Genomic DNA, 20,499 nt, shown 5'->3' with positions numbered 1-20,499 from the left:
AAAATGGATTGATAGCACTCCAGTGATTAAAAGCACTTTCTCCTCTTTAGGTAGTACACCATCAGGATCTCTCTCTTGCACAGCAGTGACCGCAGGGTGCATGGAGAGTGTGATCAATGATTTAATGGTACATTTCTCTTTATCCCACAAGTGCACTCTGTTGCAGGCAAGCGCTGACTGGCACAGCTCACACACAGCTTCATTCCATTTTCATAAACAGAAGTAGCTGAAAAATGAAAAATAAACATCACTTAATATTTACACATACTGCTTGCTTAGTCAGGCTTTTAAAGATGGATTTATCAGCCTGATCAAAAATAATAACGACCCCCATAAACATGCCTGTTTGAGTTTATTCTATGTTTCATTCAGAAAAAACAGCTTTTACTGAACTTTACACAGCAACTGCAAATATTGCTTCATTTGACCACTTTTCTCTGCAGCTTTCAGCACTCTAAAACAAATCACTGAATTTGGTTGAGGAATCAATTATTTAACAGCTTATTGAGAGAGAGAGTGTGACAGTTGCAGCTTCCACATACAGTGACATCATGTGCTTACCCTCGAATTAATGTACATAAGCTCAGGTGTGTCTCATCTTACTAAAGACCAAATACAAGCCTGGGACAAATGTAGGTTTTGTTGATTAAGGCAAATTCTGCTAATTGCATAATAATTTCTGCTTTAGCAAAGTGTGAAAAGAATGTCTATATTTTAAATAAAAAGCAGTCGTTTTACCTCATGGTGATGTTTAGGAGAATGCAAGACCAGTCCGGTTGATTGTACGACAGCTTGTTTCCAACTAGAAGAGTGACAGTGGACACTTCTACATAATGACATCATCTGCATATCCTGTATTTACTGTACATGAAAACACACTGTATAACCAGGTGTTTCTCATTTTACTAATAACTATTTTTCCCAGTAGGTGTAATAGTTCCTAGTATGTACAATAACAGCACACCTGAATGTAACACATACAACCATCCATCATGAATGTTACTAACACATGAGATTTTCCTGCTTTAAAATCCCTCGAAATGATGTCAGCTAACTAACAGAAATGCTACGAAACTGTGAAGAGTGTAGAAGCCGTTTCTTACCACTACCAACAATGTGAAAATTGATTGCCGTTACTATTCCACGAGCATGTATTTGCAGTTATATGCTACATCAGTGAAAATTGGAGACAATGACAATTTGACATGTCTTTATTCATCTATTAATAATCACTTTATACAAAATTCACATAGATGTCATCTCTCTGGCTCTGAAGGAAGCCACTTATCCAGTCAATCCATTTGAGTCGCAGCTTACTTCAAGAAAACACAGGCAGCTATTATAAGACACCTTTTTTTTCAAGCCAGGCCGTATGCAAGTCAATGTAACAAGATCAAAAGCACTGTTTCCTGCTGTTCGGTTTGAAAAAAGTAGCTTTTATGATAAATCCTAAAAATCCCACAAGAAAGCCGGTAAAATTAAGTTACGCACTATAATTATGTTTTAGAAAATGTCTCATGTGACCTCTGAGGAGTATTTAGGGGACCCAGTTCAGTCTCTGACAAAACAATGAAAATACCACATGATCTGACAAAATGTGAAAGCAGATGTTAAACGGCTAGTTTTTAGGGTTAGGGTTAATTATGATGATTAATCTTGGTATGACAAATATAACACATTAAAGCCTAAAAAGATGTATTTCCTCCTCTGTGTCATCAGCATGAAACGTTAACAAGAGACGCTCCATTCACTCATTCAGCATTCCTACATACACACATTTAGTCCTAGGTTTAATTAAAAACCTTTCTGGCATCCTAAAGCTAAGAAACAACAGTTTCTGGTTCACATGGTAACATCCCCCACACATAAATACAGACACATATAGAAGATTAGGCTGCTGTGAAATTACTGTTGCACACTCTGGCTCCATATGCCTTCCTCTTTTTGTTTAGATGATGTTAAATGATTCATTATTGTTCATCTAGAAGAAGAGAAATGCACGCAGAGCCTCCTACTCCTACTTTCAAGTCTACTTCCAGTGATCAGCATAATCACTGCAAACTGCGGTGTGTGTTATTTTTCTATTATATGTGAAACAGCTGTCATTGTGACTCCACAACAACAGGAAGTACCTGACAAGGAATGCAGCTGGATGATGATTGTGGCAGCATGAGAGTGAAAGGAAAGACAGGACAAGACAGGATGTAAATGGAGGAGAAAGAATGAGCCACGAGCTCAAAAGAGGCTAATGACGGAGAACTCTTTCCCCTCCACTAACGCTATCATTAAATACATCCACCTGGTTAATAAATAGTTGTTGCGGAAAAGAAAAAAAAGGTGGAGAAAAAAAAGCTGCCTGCACGCCCAAGTTGAACAAGAAACACATCATGTCGAGGCTCAATCGGAAACACGGTCGGGGTTCAAATCATGTCTTGAGGTGAGGGTGTGTGCTCCTCTGGCGAATGGCTCTGTGTGGGAGGGGGACCCATGGAAGGAGGAGGGAGGCCGTCGGGTGGAGGGGCCCGCATAGGATGGCCGTAAGAGGGCATGTGAGGGTGAGGAGGTCCGCCGGGTGGGAAGCGAGGAGGGAACATCATGCCTGGAGGTGGAGGAGCCCACACTGGAGATAGAAGATAGAGAGAGAGAGAGAGAGAGAGAGAGAGAGTCAGTTAAAGGGATGGCATCTGGAGAGAAGATGGTACAAAGCTGTAATGATGTGTGACTTCTCACTTGGCATCATGGGAGGCCCCCCTGGACCCCTGGGAGGGTAGAAATCAGGGGGTCCGTAAGGGGCTCTACGAGGGAAGGGACCGTCCATGGGGCCCATGGGTGGGCCACCCATCCTTGGATCTGCTTCAGGGGGAGTCCTTCGATCACCGGGACCAGACTAGAGGCAGATTCAAAAGTAGATGTTACAAAGACTGCACATTTACACACACACATTTACACACACACATTTACACATTTACACACACACACACACACACACACACACACACACACACACACACAGTCTTACCTCTCTGGGATCCTGTTCTCCAGGTCCGAGGCTGTTCTCTCTGTATGGGCCATCTGGATGGACACACACATTTAAGAGCAGGTGTGACTCAAGTCTTAATTCAAATACAGATATTCACACCTACAGTACAGAATGGGAACATTATAAAGCAGTTTTACAGTTTCCAGTGACTCACCTGCCATGTCTGCAGGGTGGGGGCGACTTGGTGGGCCACCGAGAGGGAGGCCCCTAGGATGGGGGAGAGGAGGGCCGTGCGGGAGGGAGCCAGGAGGAGGCAGAATGCCCATGGCTCCTGGAGGGGGAACAGGTCTCCTGTACATGGGACCTCCTGGTTCTGGAAACATGTAGCCTGAGAGAGAGAGAGAGAGAGAGATGCAGAGGTATGATATTTAAAGAGTTTTATAACAAAACATCTTTCTCAAGGTGTAAAAAGGTACAACAACGATCTTATTTGTCACATTGATATTTTTGGATATTTCGTTGCTCCATTTGTTAACAAGTGTAAAGTCTGATGGGCACATGTTGACCTAAAACTAAGAAATATGATCAAACCTGAGTTTTGTTGCTTGTAATTTTAAATGTAGACAAAATAAAAAGTTACACTTTCATGGCAGAGCTTCATATGCAACTGCAGTTTTCCTGTTTCACAATGCTATAAACATAATACTCATGCACTGCCATCATGCACTAGCATTCTCATGCACACAGTATGCTTTAACTTTTGACTTGACAAACACAGGAGCAGCTAATAACTAATAACACTAATGCTGGCTCACTGTGACACAATAGATGGAAGATAGCTTTTCCTGTTATGACAAGTCAAAATGTCTGTTGTGAAATAAGAAGGGCATTTAGAGTTCCATAGCAGTGTGAGCACAACACCACAATGCCTTTAGAACTACAGGGAAATACTGGGCCCTTAACGCAATCACAGTGCAGAATTTTCTATTCACGTATAAATAATGTAACACAGTGAAAATGATGCATGGTTAATGGCAAAGCAGAAATCCAGCAGTGCCACATGCGCATGTCTCCCCCCTGAGAGTGAAGACTCAGACAGAAATGTTCCTGGGTGCAGTTTGAAGGCTGATTCTCACTTTGATGTGCGAGAGCAGGAATCAGCAGGAACAGAGACGTTCTATTTTCATCCTCGCATTCACAGCTCAGTGGCAGTATTATCAGCACGGTGCAATTTTTTTTTTTTAAATATAGGTCACCTTGAGCTCACTAGATTTATTTTTTCAACACTGGACCTCAGTGAAATAAAAACACAAATCAATTACATTTGAGGCACATTTAAAACACTTTGAAACACTTTAAATTGTTTGACAAGAAAGAGTTTACATTTGGTGAAATTGTCCTTTAAGAGTTTCAAATCTTAAGCACTTACCTGTTTAGTTTTGATCAATCTGAAGAAACACTTGTAATTGTTAAAAATGACTTTTTTTCCAGCTGTGCAGTCGTCATCAGGCCTTTCTGATAAATCCTGTACATCTACAAGACATTTCTGATATGTACACACACCTGGAGGTCCGAGAGGCCCGGGGGGTCCTGGCATGTGTCCCCTGCGATCTCTGTCCCACGTAGGAGACATTGAGCCACTGTCCGAGTGGGGACCTCCACTCCGCTCCATCTCACCTTGACCACCAGGGGGCTCCACTAGATCAAAAAACAGTGGGATGGAAAGCAGGGGAAAGAGGAAAAAGAGCGTGACAGAAAGAGGAACAAGCAGAACCGATAACCCAGAGACAAAACATCAGACAGTGAACACAATTACACCAAAATGAGCAAACATTTACCTCCATGCACATTCCAGAGAACCAATAGCATGCTAGCATTCAGACCATGCTACTACACATGTTTCAGCATCTATAGCTGATCATGCTACAGCAAGCTGGTCACTGCCAACATGTTGCATGTGCTTCGTTGTAATGACTGTATGAGACTAGATGAGGAAATGTACTGCATGTAAAATAATCCCAATCATCAAACGCTATAATTTGGAACACACAGCTGTACTTAAAAATAACCAATTTCTACCAAAAGTGTATCTATACTTATGTTGCAATGAGGGTGTAACTGCAGTTGACTGTGTGTGGATGTGTATGTAGGTGTCTGTGTACGTACCTCTAGGAGAGAGTCTAGCAGGTGGTCCCTCCATCAGTGTGGGAGGAGAGAGGAACGCTCTGGTTTCAGACGCGGGTCGACCCAGAGGAGAGGGACCGTATGGTGACCTTTCAGCTGGAGGTGAAGCAGAGTTTGGTGAGTGCGCAGTTGAGGAAGTGTGTGGCCTATTGTTTATAGGTAAAGATCCAGCAGGTGTAGGACATAGTGTGCTCACTAATGCACATGTGTGTTTGTGTTTGTGTGGGTGTGTGTGTGTGTGTGTGTGTGTGTTGTGTGTGTGTGTGTGTGTGTGTGTGTGTGTGTGTGTGTGTGTGTGTGTGTGTGTGTGTGTGTGTGTGTGTGTGTTAACCTCGGAAAGGCAGTGGTCTAGCCAGGCTGTCCAAGGCGTAGGGATCTTTGTCGAGGGCGTCCAGTTTAAACTGTGTGTCTGTCAGCCTGTAAACAAACACGCCTGAGTTAAACATTTGTTTTCTGGAGCCAACACAATGTGATGTACACAGTGTAAAAATACATAATGAGTCAATTTAAAAAAAGATGAAAACGCTCACAAAACAACAAAATTCAGTTCTGATTTGGAATTTTTGAAACTATACCATTTTTGTTTCATGCTCCACCAACATAAACAATCCATTTTGAGTGCCCCTAAAAATGAGCACACCTTAAAGTAAGTAAACTAATGGATGTGAGGAAATGATGCGAAATGATGCTTACTTCTGTCTAAAGAGGCCGTTTTCTCTCCTGATGTCTGATAGTTCTCTGTCTGCTGCTCGCGCTGCCAGCTGGGGAAAAAAAAGAACAAAAAAAAACTCAGAAACACCATGTACATAAAGACAAAGGCAAGATCAGCATGCTACATATAAATATCCTACTGATTTGAATAAGGTGTTAATGACATTATAGTTTATGACAGCAGGACTGTTTGTTGCGTCCTAACTAGAGCCTGACTGCTATATCAGTCAGCCAATATGATAAAGTTATATAAGCAGCATTGTATGAATATTTGATCCATTTTCTTAATTCAAGTTTAGTATATACAGTTTTTTTTGCTCTGTTTTTTCATTCATAGCTAATTATAACTATTAAATTCACAGTGAAATTTACTATTTCATTATGCGTAATCGTTCAACTGTAAAAAATAAAAAATCATCATATCTTTGTCATAAGTGTTTGATAACCACATTTGAGGGATCACTGCAAAAAATGTGTTTATGTATATATTCTGTACATATATCATTGTCAGCCAATATATTGATATAGGAATTTTTTTGCTTCCTAATACTGGTAGAGGCCCCTTTAATCCAGTATCGGTCGAGACCTAGTCATAACAGAACAGAACCGGTCTGTGTGTGTGCTGGAGAAACAGGAAATGCTAAAAACAAACATTTGACTGTATCACAGCTACACCAACACTCTTCAGCCATATAAAATGAATGGACTTGGACACGTTTTCTCATTTTTCTGTAGTGGTTTGTGGAGTTTTACTAACCCAGTTATTGTGAGCCTTCTTCTCATGTGCTGATATTTGGGTCTGGTAAGCCTGTTTGGTTTTCTCCAGCTCTTCCTCCATCTCCTCTGCACGACGTCTGAGGAAAACACAATGATGTAGAGGGGAGACTGAGTGTGTAGAGAAAGTATATATTACATAATCTTAATGTGTTTCATAGCACTCTGTAGAAAGCAGCTACCTGTAGTTTTGGAGCTCCTCCATGGCCAACGCAATGTTTTTGTCTGCTTTGTTTAACTTCTCCTCTTTCTGCAGGCGCTCTTTCTCCTCCACTGTCAGCAGTCTGCACACACACACACACACACACACTTTTAAAAATTGTTCTACTGCTACATCCGAAACCAAACTTCTCCATCCTTAATGTGTATACCTGTGCAGCTTGAGCTCATTCTCCTGGTACATCTCTGTCATAATATTGAGCTTCTGTTGTAATCGCTGCACCTGATCATATTAATAAAGAGTATTCATGTAAAGGCAAATGAATGTGATACAACAATATAATAAAACATCACACTAATGCATAGTTGAGGTTAGTTACCTGATCTGTGTAGTTCTCACTGTCTGACTGCAGGGATAACTGCTCATCCTCCAGCTCCTTGATGCTCCCTAGAAGAGGAAAAAAAACAACACAAAGTGGCACAAAGACACAACAAACATGACATCAGTGAACTGTATACGTATTATCAGGCACCTTAATGGACTTCTTTAGTGAATCCTCAACTCACCTTCCAGTTCTTCTTTAGCTTTGACTTCATCGTTCAGTTTGGCGAATACTCTGTCCTTGTCTTCGTCGACTGATTTGAGGTCTGCATTCAGCTGCACACAGATACAAATACAACATATTAGCAGGTGACGGGAGAGGTTTAATCTTAGTGAGTCTGGTTTGGAAATCTTCAGAAAGGCGATGTTGTTGTTATTACCTTAGCAGCATAAATGAGTTTCTGGACTTTCTGGAGGTGGCTCTGTGAGTCGTCCCCTTTTCCATTCTCCTCTCCTTTCCCCGCCGTCCCATTGGACGTCTCCTCTCCTCCTTCCTCCAGGTCTGAATCCCAAGCCTTCATTCTCAGCAGCCGATCCGTTAAAGACTGGAAGCAGACAAATGACTTAAGTTTTGACCAATTTCCTCACAAAACTTATGTTGAGTAACAAAAAGTGAATCCGTGAACTAAAGTTAATTTATTCATTTGCAGTCTTCTTTAGTAGCAGACTATTTCTATTGTCTAATAAAATATAATAGAATCTAGATATAGAAAATGATATTTTCTAATGCTACAACCAATCGTACAATTATACGCTCATCCTTGTTGGCCACGTCCTGCATCATTCCGTTGTGGGCGGCCTCACACCTCCTCATCTCCTCCTCCAACTCACTCACTCGTTCTGCCCATCCCTCCACCTGCTGCTGTAACTGCAGGAGGAAACAGAAAACAGACAGAGAGATGAAACGAGTGTGCAGAAGCAAAACAGGAAGATAGAGAAGGATAGAAAGGCACAAAGGGAGTACAGATGGACACAGTGTCTGTGTGTGTGTGCAGCGTCTCACCTGAGCATTGCTCTCCTGCAGCAGTGCTTTCTCCTCTCCAGCTGTTTCCAGGTTCCTCTGTAGTCTGTCACTGTTCATGCTGTACACTTTCAGAGTGGTTTGTGCCTAGAAACACACAGAGAGACAGATACTGTCATAAAATGCAAAGTGATGCAACTGGAGGAGTAAAAGAGGAAGCAGCTGAGGAGAGAGAACAGGGGGTACAACATGAAGCAGGAGGGGTTAAAAGATGGAGATGTGCACCTGTTCTTCCTGCGACTGGAGGTTTTTGGCTTCTTCCTCACATGTTTTCATGCTCTCCTCGAGTGCTGCTATCTGGAAGGATAACAACAATTATTTATTTGATTATTTATTTATTGACTTATTTTTTCTTGATCAATGGATTAGTGGTTTGGTCCATAAAACTTCAAAAAATTGTAAAAAAAAAAAAAAAAAAAACTTGATTACTGTCTCCCAAACCAACTTATTTTGTCCTGACCAACAGTCCACAACCCAACGTTTCTGACTGTTGAATAGTTAATAACATAACTGCTGTGGTTTGGTATTGTTTACAGTAGTGTGTGTCCCTACCCTGTTTTCTTGCTCAATCCTGTGTTCTTTCTGTTGGTCCAGCTGATCCTTCAATTGATCCATATCCCTCTCCAGCTCCCTTTTAGCATGTTCCAACTGTGTGGCTTTGACCTGGAGGAGCAATAATTACATTAATATCTTACATATCAAACATTTTTCTACAATGTTGTTAAAGGTAGTTTTCAAAAAGTCCAAAAATAAAAACATGACTGAAGAAACAACCGAATCTTAGTAACTTGAGTGAAAACGGGACTATTTGTGTCATTTTGTTAGCTCAAAGAATAAATACATGGAGCCACTTTCAAGTCAAATGCTTGATGCAAAAGGTCAGAATCTTTTTACAATTTGGGCAAACCTCAAACTTCCACAATGAACAACAACATTTCTCTTGTGTATCTGTTCTGATCTTGGCTGCTCACAGGAGCTCAGTGCTGTTTGTATCGTCTGTACCAGTATACCTGATGATTGGACATGTCTATTATTAAATTGCTAGCCTTTAGATGAGATATTGTCAAAAGGGTTGAAAAATGACTCCACAATAATTTTTTGAGTTGTTATATGATTTTTTTCTTTCTCTGTCCCACTTAGGGATATCAGGATTAACCGGTTTTACTATTAACTGCGATTATAGATGTAATGGTAGGATAACCGCAAGAATTTTAGAAGTTACAGTGTCTCGCCAGGTTGGAGAAGTGGAAAATCTTTTGCGAGTCGCAACAGGAGTCACACTCACTTTCTCTCTGCCTTACCTCCAGATGTTCTGTCTTTTGAGTTTGGGCCAAGACTCCACTGTCCCTCAGTGAGGTCTCCAGTTCATCATACTGCAAATGACACATAACAAAGAAATACATCATATGAACTACTGACGAGAATCCTTACATATGCAATTACTTTGCAATGAAGAGCTTCGCGCTAACATGTTTTTCAAGACATGTCAACCACAGACCACTAATCTGGCCTTAGATTACAAAGACATAATGTTGTGTGCGTCATACAGTTTCTGCATCCATGTTGCTGACAGTCAGCTTTGGCGCCAGTACCAACCTCTTGTTGACATTTGCTGAGAGTCTCAAGGACTTTACACTTCTCTTCCAGGAGATGTGAAAACTGCTCAGCCAGCCACCGCTCTTTACCTGGTAAAAAACAACAGACAGTGTTGCTATACAGTGGACAGAGAGGAGAGAGGGGGAAATTGCAGTGTCCTGTGATGTATTAGTGAAAATGTAATATTAAGAAAGTGAGAACTTACTTCGATACAGTCTGCTTTTGACCTTCGGAGAAAACAACGATGTAACATTAGTCATTAAAGAGATTGATGGATTGACAAATAGCTTGTCTCTATGTGTGTGAACCAACAACACCACTACAAATTCATATAAAATAGCATCTCTATTATGATCATGCGTACTGTGCATACTGCTTGTGTTGTGCTGTATACTCACAGAGCTATAACATCTACAGCTGAACAGCAGCATTGTCACCAGCCCCAACAGACTGGAGAAAATGACTGGTTCCCATGGCACCCCGTACAGGTCAGGCCCGGGTCTGATGTCATCAGGCAGCGATGATACAACCTAGAAGAAGAGGATAGAGGAAGTGTTTACCACAGGAACAGACTGTAATGAAAAAGGGAACAAAATCTGGATCACTGTTTATTTAACTTAGTGGATCGTATATAGTATAATACTCATTGTGGACATTAGGATCAGTTTCTTACTACAACATGACTGCCCTGTATCGACTTTTACTCAATAAACCAGAAAAACATTACTCCAGTGAATGGTTAAATCTATTTTTAATGAATACTTTAATCACTAAAGCTTAAGTTTTATGCAGCTTATCTTCACCTAGGCGTCAGATCTTACAGGTTTCACATTAGACACATTAGTTTTCAAAAAACAGCTGCTGCTTCAATTAGTAAGGCATGGCTTCTTAAATTAATCCAATGGCAGGTATTCAAGTCAGGCATGACGGGTTAAAACACATGCAATAACAAAAACACACAATCAAACTAACAAACAAACACACACAGACAAAATACAGAAGATGATTGGCTTTTCATCAGCCGTATTATATTTATCTGCTGCATGGAAAATCTACATACACCTGCCCTTTTTTTAGCTAAACATGAAGAAGCAGCAAGAAAGCAGAATAACACCTGATAAGACTGACGTTAATAATCTCACAAACACATTTGAAAGAGCAAGATAAAATCTCCAAATAGTCTTGACAGCTGGTTAGTGGAACTGGCAGGACACGCATATAGTCAAATGTGAGAGGCACACGGTAAAATGTGTACATTTTAAAGGGATAATACTGAGCTGTTTTCGGCTACATGACAGTCTGTTACGTCGCTTCAGCTGTGAAGGCTAACGTTAGTTGGGAAATGCTAACCAAACCTGCCACATAACGTACATCCTTTACTTTCTCCACGGCGATACTGTAGTAAACTTCCGCCGTCGCCTGAAAGTCCACCGCTCTGCTGGCCAACTGGTCGCTCGCCATGTCGGAATTATTTCATTTGGTCCAATATTGTAGTGATATATTTTATAATCAAAACATGATTTAAGGAACAGAAACGGAAGCAGCCGACCGGGCTAGTGAATTCCCATCCTAAACGCTCAAGAGTGGACCACGTCAAAATGTACGTCTCGGGGGGGAGGATTAGTTTGAATTGTCACCGCAAACTCCCTTTAACGAATCGAAAACATTGTTGCTACTTAAAAAAATACGATACAACACTTATTATAAACATTAAAAATTAAATACATGTATATATAGTGTTATATATGAGTAGAGTGTTCATGCATGCTCAAGTACATACAACGACACCCCTGCCGATGTAAATGGTTCACTTTGCAACGTCACCAATTGTAGAATGCCACACTGGCACGTCGGAGCAGTTTCACAGTGACACCAAACGAAACAGGTGTCAAATACATAACTATAGTATTACAATATGACACGTATAACTAATATAATTATCATAAACGTATGTGTTTACATTAAAGCCCCCTTTCCCTCGAGTGGCGTGAGACCATATATCATCTGTTTTGAGTTACGCCCTCAGGCTAGTGAGGCTAATGACACTCTGGTCGAAGTAGGACACAGGTGAACGCTGGACTCAGGTTAACTTGTTAACATTCATATAATGTTATATAAAAGGTTATACTCACCGTAATGGCCTCATTTTCGTTCATTTGAAACTAGAGAATAACGTAAAACCTTTCAAATTGTTTAAAACAGATTACAGGCTGGCTGAACCTGTGTTGTAGAGCAGCACTAGTAGGAATGTGAGTGATCCTTGACAGCTGAGAGGTAGGCAATGCTGCATGCCAAAGGGAGAGTCAACATGATCAACATGTCACAAGTACAGTGTCTTAAAGAACCAGACCCAACACTTTAACTATATGAATCAAGAGAGCCAGGCAGGTTTTTTTTTCATCCATTTGGAATCAAAGTTGCCTATAGATAATGTATCTATAAGGACAGAAGTTGTCTTCTATATCAATAAACTAATAGTTACCTGAATTCAGTGTAAATCCGCTTTTACCAGCTATAAATTATCATCAGTATTCACCAGACTATGCTTTAAGAAGAAATCACAGAATGAACCTATTCCAAACTACTGTTCATTTAACTTTTATTTGCACTTATCACCTGGAAAAAACTAAACTGAAGTTAATGGATTTTAAAATATTCCTCTAACTGCATGAGGTTTTATTGGTATTTATGGTATTTTTCCATTTATGGTACTTTTGTTGCAATGATGAAACATCCCTTTCAAGCACATAATTGATACCTCTGTATGTTGTGTTTAATGCTGGTGAAGAGAAGACTTAAGAGGAGAAATATGCAGTACTGTGCAAAAGTTTTAAGCACTTTAGATGTTAGGATTCTTATTCCTTATGTAATATCATCAGGGAGCCATCTGATTGGTCCCAAATTTATTCTGCAGCATGACAACAAGCTCAAACATAGAGTCCTGCAACAGATGATATGGCCCCCACAGAGCCCTGATCTCAACATCATGCAGTCTGGGATTACATGAAGAGACAGAAGCAGAGAGATGCCTAAATCCACAGAAGAACTGCCAACCTTGAAAAAACTGTGCAGGTGTACTGAAGAGAGCTGGTGTTGTCTTAAAGGCAAATCATGGTCACACCCAATATTGATTTAATTTAGCCCTTTTCTGTTTACTGAACTTTACATGAAGTTATTTTATAAATTAATAAATAAACTATTCATATCATTATTTTTGAAAGCATACTCACTTTACTTTTAGTGCCTAAAACTTTGGCACAGCACTGTATCTTATGGCTCTATAGTGTAAACCTGCTCTGTTATTTCACAATCACAAAGACAATTTACAAATCTGTGTATCGATTATTTCGCCTTCATTTGCTCTCACTGATTGATCTGATTGGATCAGCTGATAACTCTTACCTGCACTGTAAGCCATATGAGGAGTTCTGCCACTGCACGAGCATGAGTGGATGAATCTTTAACAGTCTGATGAGCAAAGTCCAGAATCTGCTTCATTACGTCTGGGGTCAGAGTCACACACATAATGGACATTTAAGCTTTTATCACAAACTCGTTTTATGGTATCATAAATATACTCCATAATCTGATGATATTGGTGATGCAATATTATTAGACTCTAACCCAAGGTTTTATATTGCTAAATTTAAAAAAAAAAATTCATCTTCTCATCTGTTAATAATCTTCCATGATGAGGGGATACGTGGGTCATCCATACCTCCCAGTTGCTGTAGTGATCCGGGCTGTGACACCTTCTTTTCTTCAGTGGACACTCTCTCTTCTTTACCTCCTCCTTTCTCACTTTTCTTCTCTTTTCCAGTGTCTCCACTCATTTTTCCATCTCTTTCTTTCTTCTCCTTCATCTCTTCATCTCTGCGGATGTTGTCATGCACGCCTACAGAAGAATCTCCTGTTTTTCTTGAGTCGTCCCCTGTGGGAACACACATGCATTCTGAATGAGACAAATACCAAACTATACTAAAATAGCCAAATGTAATTGAATCAGAGCACCATTAACATCAGCCGTGATCTTTGTAGAAATTTTGCCATATACCTTGACGGGTTGCTCTACCTGTGTTAAATGCCTGTTTCACTCTTTCCAGCAGCATTTGAAGTTTCTGAAGCACGATGAGTGTCCTGGTCTTCTCCTTATCCTCCTGCGGTGAATCCGTGAGCCTCATGCTTGGAGCAAAGAGCATCTCCATTTGGTGATGCAGGAGTGTTTCTATATCAAACAATATAGACTCAGACTCTGGGTCCTTAGTCACGGCTTCTGATCCACCCAGAATGAAATCCAAAAACTCCAGCTTGTGTCGCCCAAAGAGCTCCTCCAAAATAGCCGTGTCGTCGGCGCTCATGTGGACGAGGAGGGTTTTGTAATGTTTGGAGGGGGTTTTCGGTTTGAGGGACGCTTCTTTGTTTGGATACGGAGAGCTGGGGTGATAAGGGGTTTGGGTTAAGGAGGCAGATGATGGCTGGATCATGGTGTCTTCAGTGTAAACTTGACTTGAAGCGATAGTGGAATCTTGCTCAGGGGTCGAAGAGGCTTCTGGCTGAGACGTCTCACCTGTGTTGGTATCCAAACTCGGGGTCGGTTCTGTTGACTCCTTTATTTCAGGGCTTGGAGCTTCACCGAAGAGGCCGAAGGCATTTTTGAAAAGGCCGAACGCTCCTCCACTTTCATCTTCTGCCACCTCTCCATTGTGATCTTCAGAGAGTATTTCCGTTATCTTCTCAGTGGTGCTGCTGTCACCTGCCATTTCATATTTCATCTTTTCTTCCTCCTGTATTCTATCCTCATCACTCTTAAATGAGATCCTCTCGCTCTCCTCTGTCCTGGTTGATAATATTTGACTACTGTCTTCCTCTTTGCTCCTCATCTCATCCACCAGATCCTCTGCCTGCTGCTTTACTTCAACTTCCCTCCTCTCCTCTTCTTTAATTTCTTCTACTGCCTCCTGTTTTTCCTCTATCTGTAACTCCACTTCCCTCTTCTCTTCTTCTGCCTGGAAGCTTTCTGTCAGATTCTGTTCAGTCTTTTCGGCTGTTTCAGAGAACACAGATTCTGAGTCTTGTGTTTCTTTCTCATTGCCAATGTCATTTTGATCATGCTTTTCCTTTTCTTTCAACTCCTCCTGTTTCTCTTCTTTCTTTAACTCCTCCACCACCTCTTCCTTCTTCTCTTCCTCTACTTTCTGCTGCTTCTCCTCTTCCTTTAACTCATCCACCTGCTCCTGCTTCTCTTCTTCCTTTGCCTCCATCACCTCCTCTTTCTTCTCTTCCTTCACCTCCTCTACTTTCTGCTGCTTCTCCTCTTCATTTAACTCCCCCACCTGCTCCTGCTTCTCTTCTTCCTTTGACTCCATCACCTCCTCCTTCTTCTCTTCCATGACTTCCTCTACATTCTGCTGCTTCTCCTCTTTCCTTAATTCCTCAACAGGCTTCACCTCTTCTTTTAACTCCTCCACCTGCTTCTTCTCTTCTACTTCCTCTTTCTTCTCATCTTCCTTTAACTCCTCTTCCACCACCTCCTTCTTCTTTTCTTCCTTTATCTCTTCCACTTCCTGCTGCTTCACACCTTCACTTAACCCCCCAACTTCCTCTTGCTTCGTCACTCCCTTTAACTCCTCCACTCCCTCCTGTTTCTCATCTTTCTTCAACTCCTCCACCTCATGCTGTTTTTCATCTCTCTTTAACTCATCTACTGCCTCCTGTTTCAACTCCTCTGCTATCTCCTGTTTCTCCTCTTTATTCATCTTGTCCACCTCCTTTAACTCCTCCTGCTTCTCTTCTTTCATCTCCTTCAACTCCTCCTGTTTTTCTTCTTTATTCATCTCTTCCACCTCCTTTAACTCCTCCTGTTTTTCCTCTTTCTTCATCTCTTCCACCTTCTTTAAGTCCTCCTGTTTTTCCTCTTTCTTGATCTCTTCAACCTCCTTTAACTCCTCCTGGTTCTCCTCTTTCTTCATCTCTTCCATCTTCTTTAACTCCTCCTGTTTGTCCTCTCTCTTAATCTCTTCCACCTCTTTTAACTCCTCCAATTTCACCTCTTCCTTTAACTCTTCTATCTCCTCTTGCTTTTCATTTTCTAAGTCCTCCACCTTCTTCTCCTGTTTGTCCTCTTCCTTTAACTCTTCTATCCCCTCCTGCTTTTCATTCTCCTGTAATTCTTGCATCTTCACCTCTTCCTTTATCTCCTCCACTTCTTTTAACTCCTCCTGTGTCTCCCCTTCCTTTAACTCTTCTATCTTCTGCCGCTCTTCCTCTCCCTTTGGTTCTTCCTCAGTCTCTACCTCTCTTTCAGACTTCTGGTCACATTCCTTCATAAAGTCTTTCTCAGAGTCTAACATCTCTTTCTCAGCTTGAGCTGTTTGCAGGTTGTTCTCCATTTTCTTTAATTGATCTGCATCGCCTTCATCGCCTTCCATTTTTTGCATTGGAGGAGTCACAGTGGACAGATGTATGTTGTCCATAGTGGTATCTTGATTGGTAATGCTTTCATGAGAGGAAAATGTCCCTGTATTCTCCTCTAAGGCCTGTTCATGCATTTCAGCACTTTCATTAGTAGTATGGGACGAATCAAACTCTTGTCCTAACTCACCATGATGTGTCTCTGCTTCTGGGTTATTATCAGTAATGGCTGGTGTGTCTAAATGATCAGTAGTTAAAGTATCATCCTCTTTAAGCTCTGGTTCATTCTTCTCCTCAGCTGTGTCAGGTGATAAAGGTAGACTCTCTCCACTGCTCTCTTCTGCACCACCACTGACTCGACTGTGTTCTGCTGACTCATCACTCAGAGTCATGGGAATTTCTTGGTGAAGCACATCTGTCTCTTTACTACTCCCTTCAGCTTTATGATCATCACTACTAGCACCAGTTTCAACAGACATTTCATTAGATTCTTCTGTGTTATCAATGCGTTTTCTAACTTCTGCCTCTTCCTCTTTCACGTTTTCTGTTTTGTCGTCGTTATTGACCTCCTGAGCCTCACTTACAGATTGTCCCGTTGACTTTAAATCACCAGAACTGAAAACAGAGCCTGAGCTGATGTCATTTTGTGGAACAAAATCCTGATCACGGTCAATTGCAGTTTGAATTTCTTCTCCTGGCTCTTTGCTGTTAACCTCGTCCTCATTTCCTACTGATTCAGGCATCTGATGATCTTCATCCTCCATCTCTTTCTTCTTTACCTCACCCGCTACATCTTTCTCATTCGCATTATCGTCTAAAATTTTACTTTCCTCTTCTTCTTCACTCCCTATTTGGGAAGAACTGTCAGGCATGGACTGGGACTTTTCTTCTAACTTTCCATCACTGTCAACATCGACTGATGCTGTGCTGCCTGTCTCTGATGGGAGATTTTGATCTAGTTGAGTCTCAGTTGTCTTTTCTCTTGTTTCTGCTTCAAGTACTGGTTCTGTTTTGGTTGCAACCTTTTCTTCTTCTTCTAGTCTCTCTAAGCTTGGCTCTGTCTTTGCCTCATCTGTCGGTGCAGGTTGTGACTGACTAGTGTCCACCACGTTCTGTGAGTCTGTTGGTTCTTTTAAGGTTTCGTCCTCCTCTGTCTCTTCATTCTCTTCATTCTTATCTTTCCCGAAGCCCAACATATCCGTGATCCCTAAATCTAACCACGAGCTGGATGCTGGCTGTTCCTCTTCCTTCTGGCTCGTCTCTTCATCCTCTCCGCCCTCTCCGCCCTCTTCTGACTCCTGATTGGTCAAGCCAAACCCCAGTGTGCTGGAGAGACCACTTCCCAGCCAACCCAATGTCCCCATCTCTTCCGTTTCCTCCTCACCTTGTAATTGATTGGCTTCCAGGTCCAGAGACAATTTCCTGCTCCTGAATTTCTCTGCCTGTTCTTCTTCTTCATCCGTTTCTACTTCTTCATCATGCTCTTGTTCTGTCTTTTTATCGCTTCCGTAACCAAGCCACCCGGTCATGGTTGAAGTGAAAGAATCAGCAGTTTCTCCATCTTCTTCTTGACTATTTGAGCTCTCTTTGGCATCATCAGGTTCTCCTCCTCCTCCTCCTCCTAGCCCCACCCACCCCATCATTGAAGAAGTGTAAGAACCTTCAGCCTGCGTTTCCTCAATCTCGTCTTTCTTCTCTTCGTCAACCACATTGCCAGCTTCTTCCTCTTCCCCCAGACCTAACCATCCTGTCACTGAAGAACTGAGCCAGGAAGAGGAGGGAGACCCACCTTGTTCGTTCGGAGCCGCAGGAGTCTCGTGCTCTTCCTCGTCAGTCCCGGCACCTTCATCGCCATCATTTTTCTCTTCGTTCTCTCCTGCTGATTCGCCCTCAGATTCCGGTGCTGGCGGTGGAGATTCTGTAGAGACATCTTCAGGTGTTGCAGGACTTCCAGCATTAGTGTCATCAGTGTTTGGGCTGGTTTGGGTTGTTTCTGACTCCTGGATTGGGATTATCTGATCACTGTCATCACCTTCATAATCAGGGTCCAAATGACTGGAGTCAATGATATTCCCATACTCATCCATACAGAAGAAGTCTGATTCCTGAATGAGGAGAGGAAATGAAAATATGGCACTTAAGTAACAAGACATTGCTCATTGGTTTGATATATGATTACATTTGCTAAGAAAGCAAGTAAATGATGCATGTAAATGTAAGATTACTCTTATTTCATCACCTTTTGCACTTATATTATTATAAAAAAGTAGGATTGAAATGAGAGGTTATTTACCTGTGTCTCCACTATTTTCTCCGAAGTCACATAAACCTGTTCCTCTACCACTGCATCCTTTGGGAAATGGCCAAACTCTTGGTCAATCTGAATTAAAAAAGGGAAATAAGTTATAAAGCCACAGCAGTATTGTGAAAGAAATGAACAGGGTGCACAGGAGAGTCAATGTGAGAGTAAATGAGAAAGACACAAGACAAAGAAGATGAAGCACATTTGTCAAATTTCTTCAATGGTTTCCTTCGTCAGTTTAAAGACTATAGATTATCTAGTCCTGTCAGAAAGGTACTTGGATTGTGAGCCTGATTTATCACAACAGAAAAAGCACATACAAATTTTGTATTATGGTCGTTATGTACAGTACCAGTCAAAAGTTTGGGCACACTTTCTCAATCAAATGAACGGGAAGGTGTATCCAAACTTTTGACTGGTACTGTACATGTACAACATTTGTTTTTTTGTTTGTTTCAGCTCATGGAAATATGTGTATAGTGTAGAATATAGTAAAGAATCATCCACAAACAGTGTCTATTCATACTTCAGGTGAATTATTTTTATTGCTTTGTTCCTGTTTTTTTTTTTTAAATCATCGATCATAATTTCTCAGATAAGGGTTTGATTGCCATCACAATGTAACAACGTCATGTCATAATTTTGTACTGCATATTACTGATCATTTCACATCTTATTTAACTACATTCATTTCTCCAGATTTAAAGCCCTAATGAACATGTTTTTGGATATACAGGTGCATGCTTCCAGCTTACTGGAAATAAACACTGATTATGTTTTGCAATGGCTAAAAGCCACAATTCTACAGAAGCTGTAGAATTTTAGAGCATCTAAAAAATGTAGTAAAATTACCAGGGCTCATAAATCCCTATTAGGAACTGGGTTGTGTAATGTATTTTTTTATAAGATAATAAAATAGCATGGTTTGGTGCTTAAATAAATCTTTCAACTACATAAATAATTAAATGTATCATGCAATGCTGTTCTTATACTTTTAAAGCATATTTAGGGACAGGTATTGCAAACTAGAATAGGCTATAAATGCTGTGATATTGTGACATTGGTTCATGCTATATACTTATAAAATAAACATTAAGTAATACATAAAAGTTGATTGCTTAAATAGAAGTGGAACATGTTGCATTGATTTTCTGTCAGCATGTTAATATGTCGCTATCATTATATCATATAAATGAACTGAGGTGCTCCCACAGGCATTTGTGGTTCTCTGCCACAGTATTGCAAAAGCTTCCATGCAACATGTAACATGGCTCAACCAATCAAGGCCGAGAACCATAACTATCTGTACTGTAATCAAGACTAATCTCACGTTTTAACATATAGTACCTGAGATAAGAGACTATTTCTAGAGATGGACGAAAAGACAGAGACAAAGAGAGATATCATACGTACACTGCCTGCCCAGAGGTCTTCCCTCTTTCCTGTCAGTTTGTGATAAACAAAGATGGAGTCTCCTTTTCTGAAGCTAAGGAAACGACAATCTTTACCACGTTGGTCCCTGATGGCCTGTACCCTACTCATCAAGCCTACACACACACACACACGCACGCACGCACGCACGCACGCACGCACGCACACACACACACACACACACACACACACACACACACACACACACACACACACAAAAAAAGACAATTAATATGAGTAGCCTATTACAGTCTATAATACTTAAGATTGATATAATATCTTTAGCACTTACTTGCACACTCAGAATCTGCGCAGATCTTGTAGTCAGACAACAATCCCAGATTTAAGTGAGGTAAAATCACAAAAACTATGCCTGCACCCCACAGGAAAATGTAAGCCTGTGAAACAGCCATTCCTGACGTTTTTAACAAGGAGTGTATAAAGAGAAAATATCCATAATTGGGAAAAATAACTCTGGCAAGTTGTGCTGGCAATTGGACATTGCCTCTAAGCTGTTGCTGTCATGAAGACTCAAAAGCAAATGAGAG

The 20,499-nt window shown here is 41.0% G+C and overlaps 1 protein-coding gene across 5 annotated transcripts; it reads right to left on the bottom strand.

Annotated features, from left to right (window-relative positions):
• Nucleotides 1-1,195: 1,195 nt before the first annotated feature.
• mia2 (MIA SH3 domain ER export factor 2) lies at nt 1,196-20,487 on the bottom strand. 5 transcript variants are annotated; one of them, XR_009927469.1, is made up of 29 exons: nt 20,244-20,487; nt 19,934-20,067; nt 18,512-18,598; nt 13,880-18,323; nt 13,526-13,738; nt 13,210-13,310; nt 10,206-10,337; nt 10,013-10,034; nt 9,808-9,896; nt 9,513-9,584; nt 8,764-8,874; nt 8,437-8,508; nt 8,194-8,298; nt 7,936-8,058; nt 7,571-7,735; nt 7,376-7,466; nt 7,189-7,256; nt 7,021-7,091; nt 6,832-6,933; nt 6,633-6,729; nt 5,858-5,925; nt 5,496-5,581; nt 5,147-5,260; nt 4,544-4,678; nt 3,195-3,368; nt 3,020-3,072; nt 2,731-2,887; nt 1,525-2,620; nt 1,196-1,490 (listed from the first exon to the last, which is right to left on the bottom strand). XR_009927469.1 is itself a non-coding variant. In XM_062441050.1 (29 exons), exons 1-29 carry the CDS (start codon nt 20,362-20,364, stop codon nt 2,421-2,423), a joined length of 7,347 nt encoding a protein of 2,448 aa, XP_062297034.1. In that variant the 5' UTR covers nt 20,365-20,487; the 3' UTR covers nt 1,196-2,420. The 5 variants fall into 5 exon arrangements, 4 of the variants coding, with proteins under 4 accessions (XP_062297034.1, XP_062297035.1, XP_062297033.1 ...); XM_062441050.1 differs by having other exon boundaries at nt 1,196-2,620; nt 13,880-14,975; nt 15,036-18,323; XM_062441051.1 differs by having other exon boundaries at nt 1,196-2,620; nt 13,880-14,963; nt 15,201-18,323.
• Nucleotides 20,488-20,499: the final 12 nt, after the last annotated feature.

Source organism: Scomber scombrus, chromosome 19 (genome assembly GCF_963691925.1).
Source record: "Scomber scombrus chromosome 19, fScoSco1.1, whole genome shotgun sequence".
Taxonomy (NCBI): domain Eukaryota; kingdom Metazoa; phylum Chordata; class Actinopteri; order Scombriformes; family Scombridae; genus Scomber; species Scomber scombrus.
Note: the sequence above shows the minus strand (reverse complement) of the source record. Positions and strands in the feature narration are given on the sequence as shown.

Coding starts and splice junctions, on each gene's coding strand:
- mia2 (XM_062441048.1), bottom strand. CDS start 20,364: ATGGCTGTTTCACAGGCTTACATTTTCCTGTGGGGTGCAGGCATAGTT. Junction 18,324..18,511: donor AGAAAATAGTGGAGACACAG/GTAAATAACCTC, acceptor CTCCTCATTCAG/GAATCAGACTTCTTCTGTAT. Junction 7,257..7,375: donor AGCTAAAGAAGAACTGGAAG/GTGAGTTGAGGA, acceptor TTCCTCTTCTAG/GGAGCATCAAGGAGCTGGAG.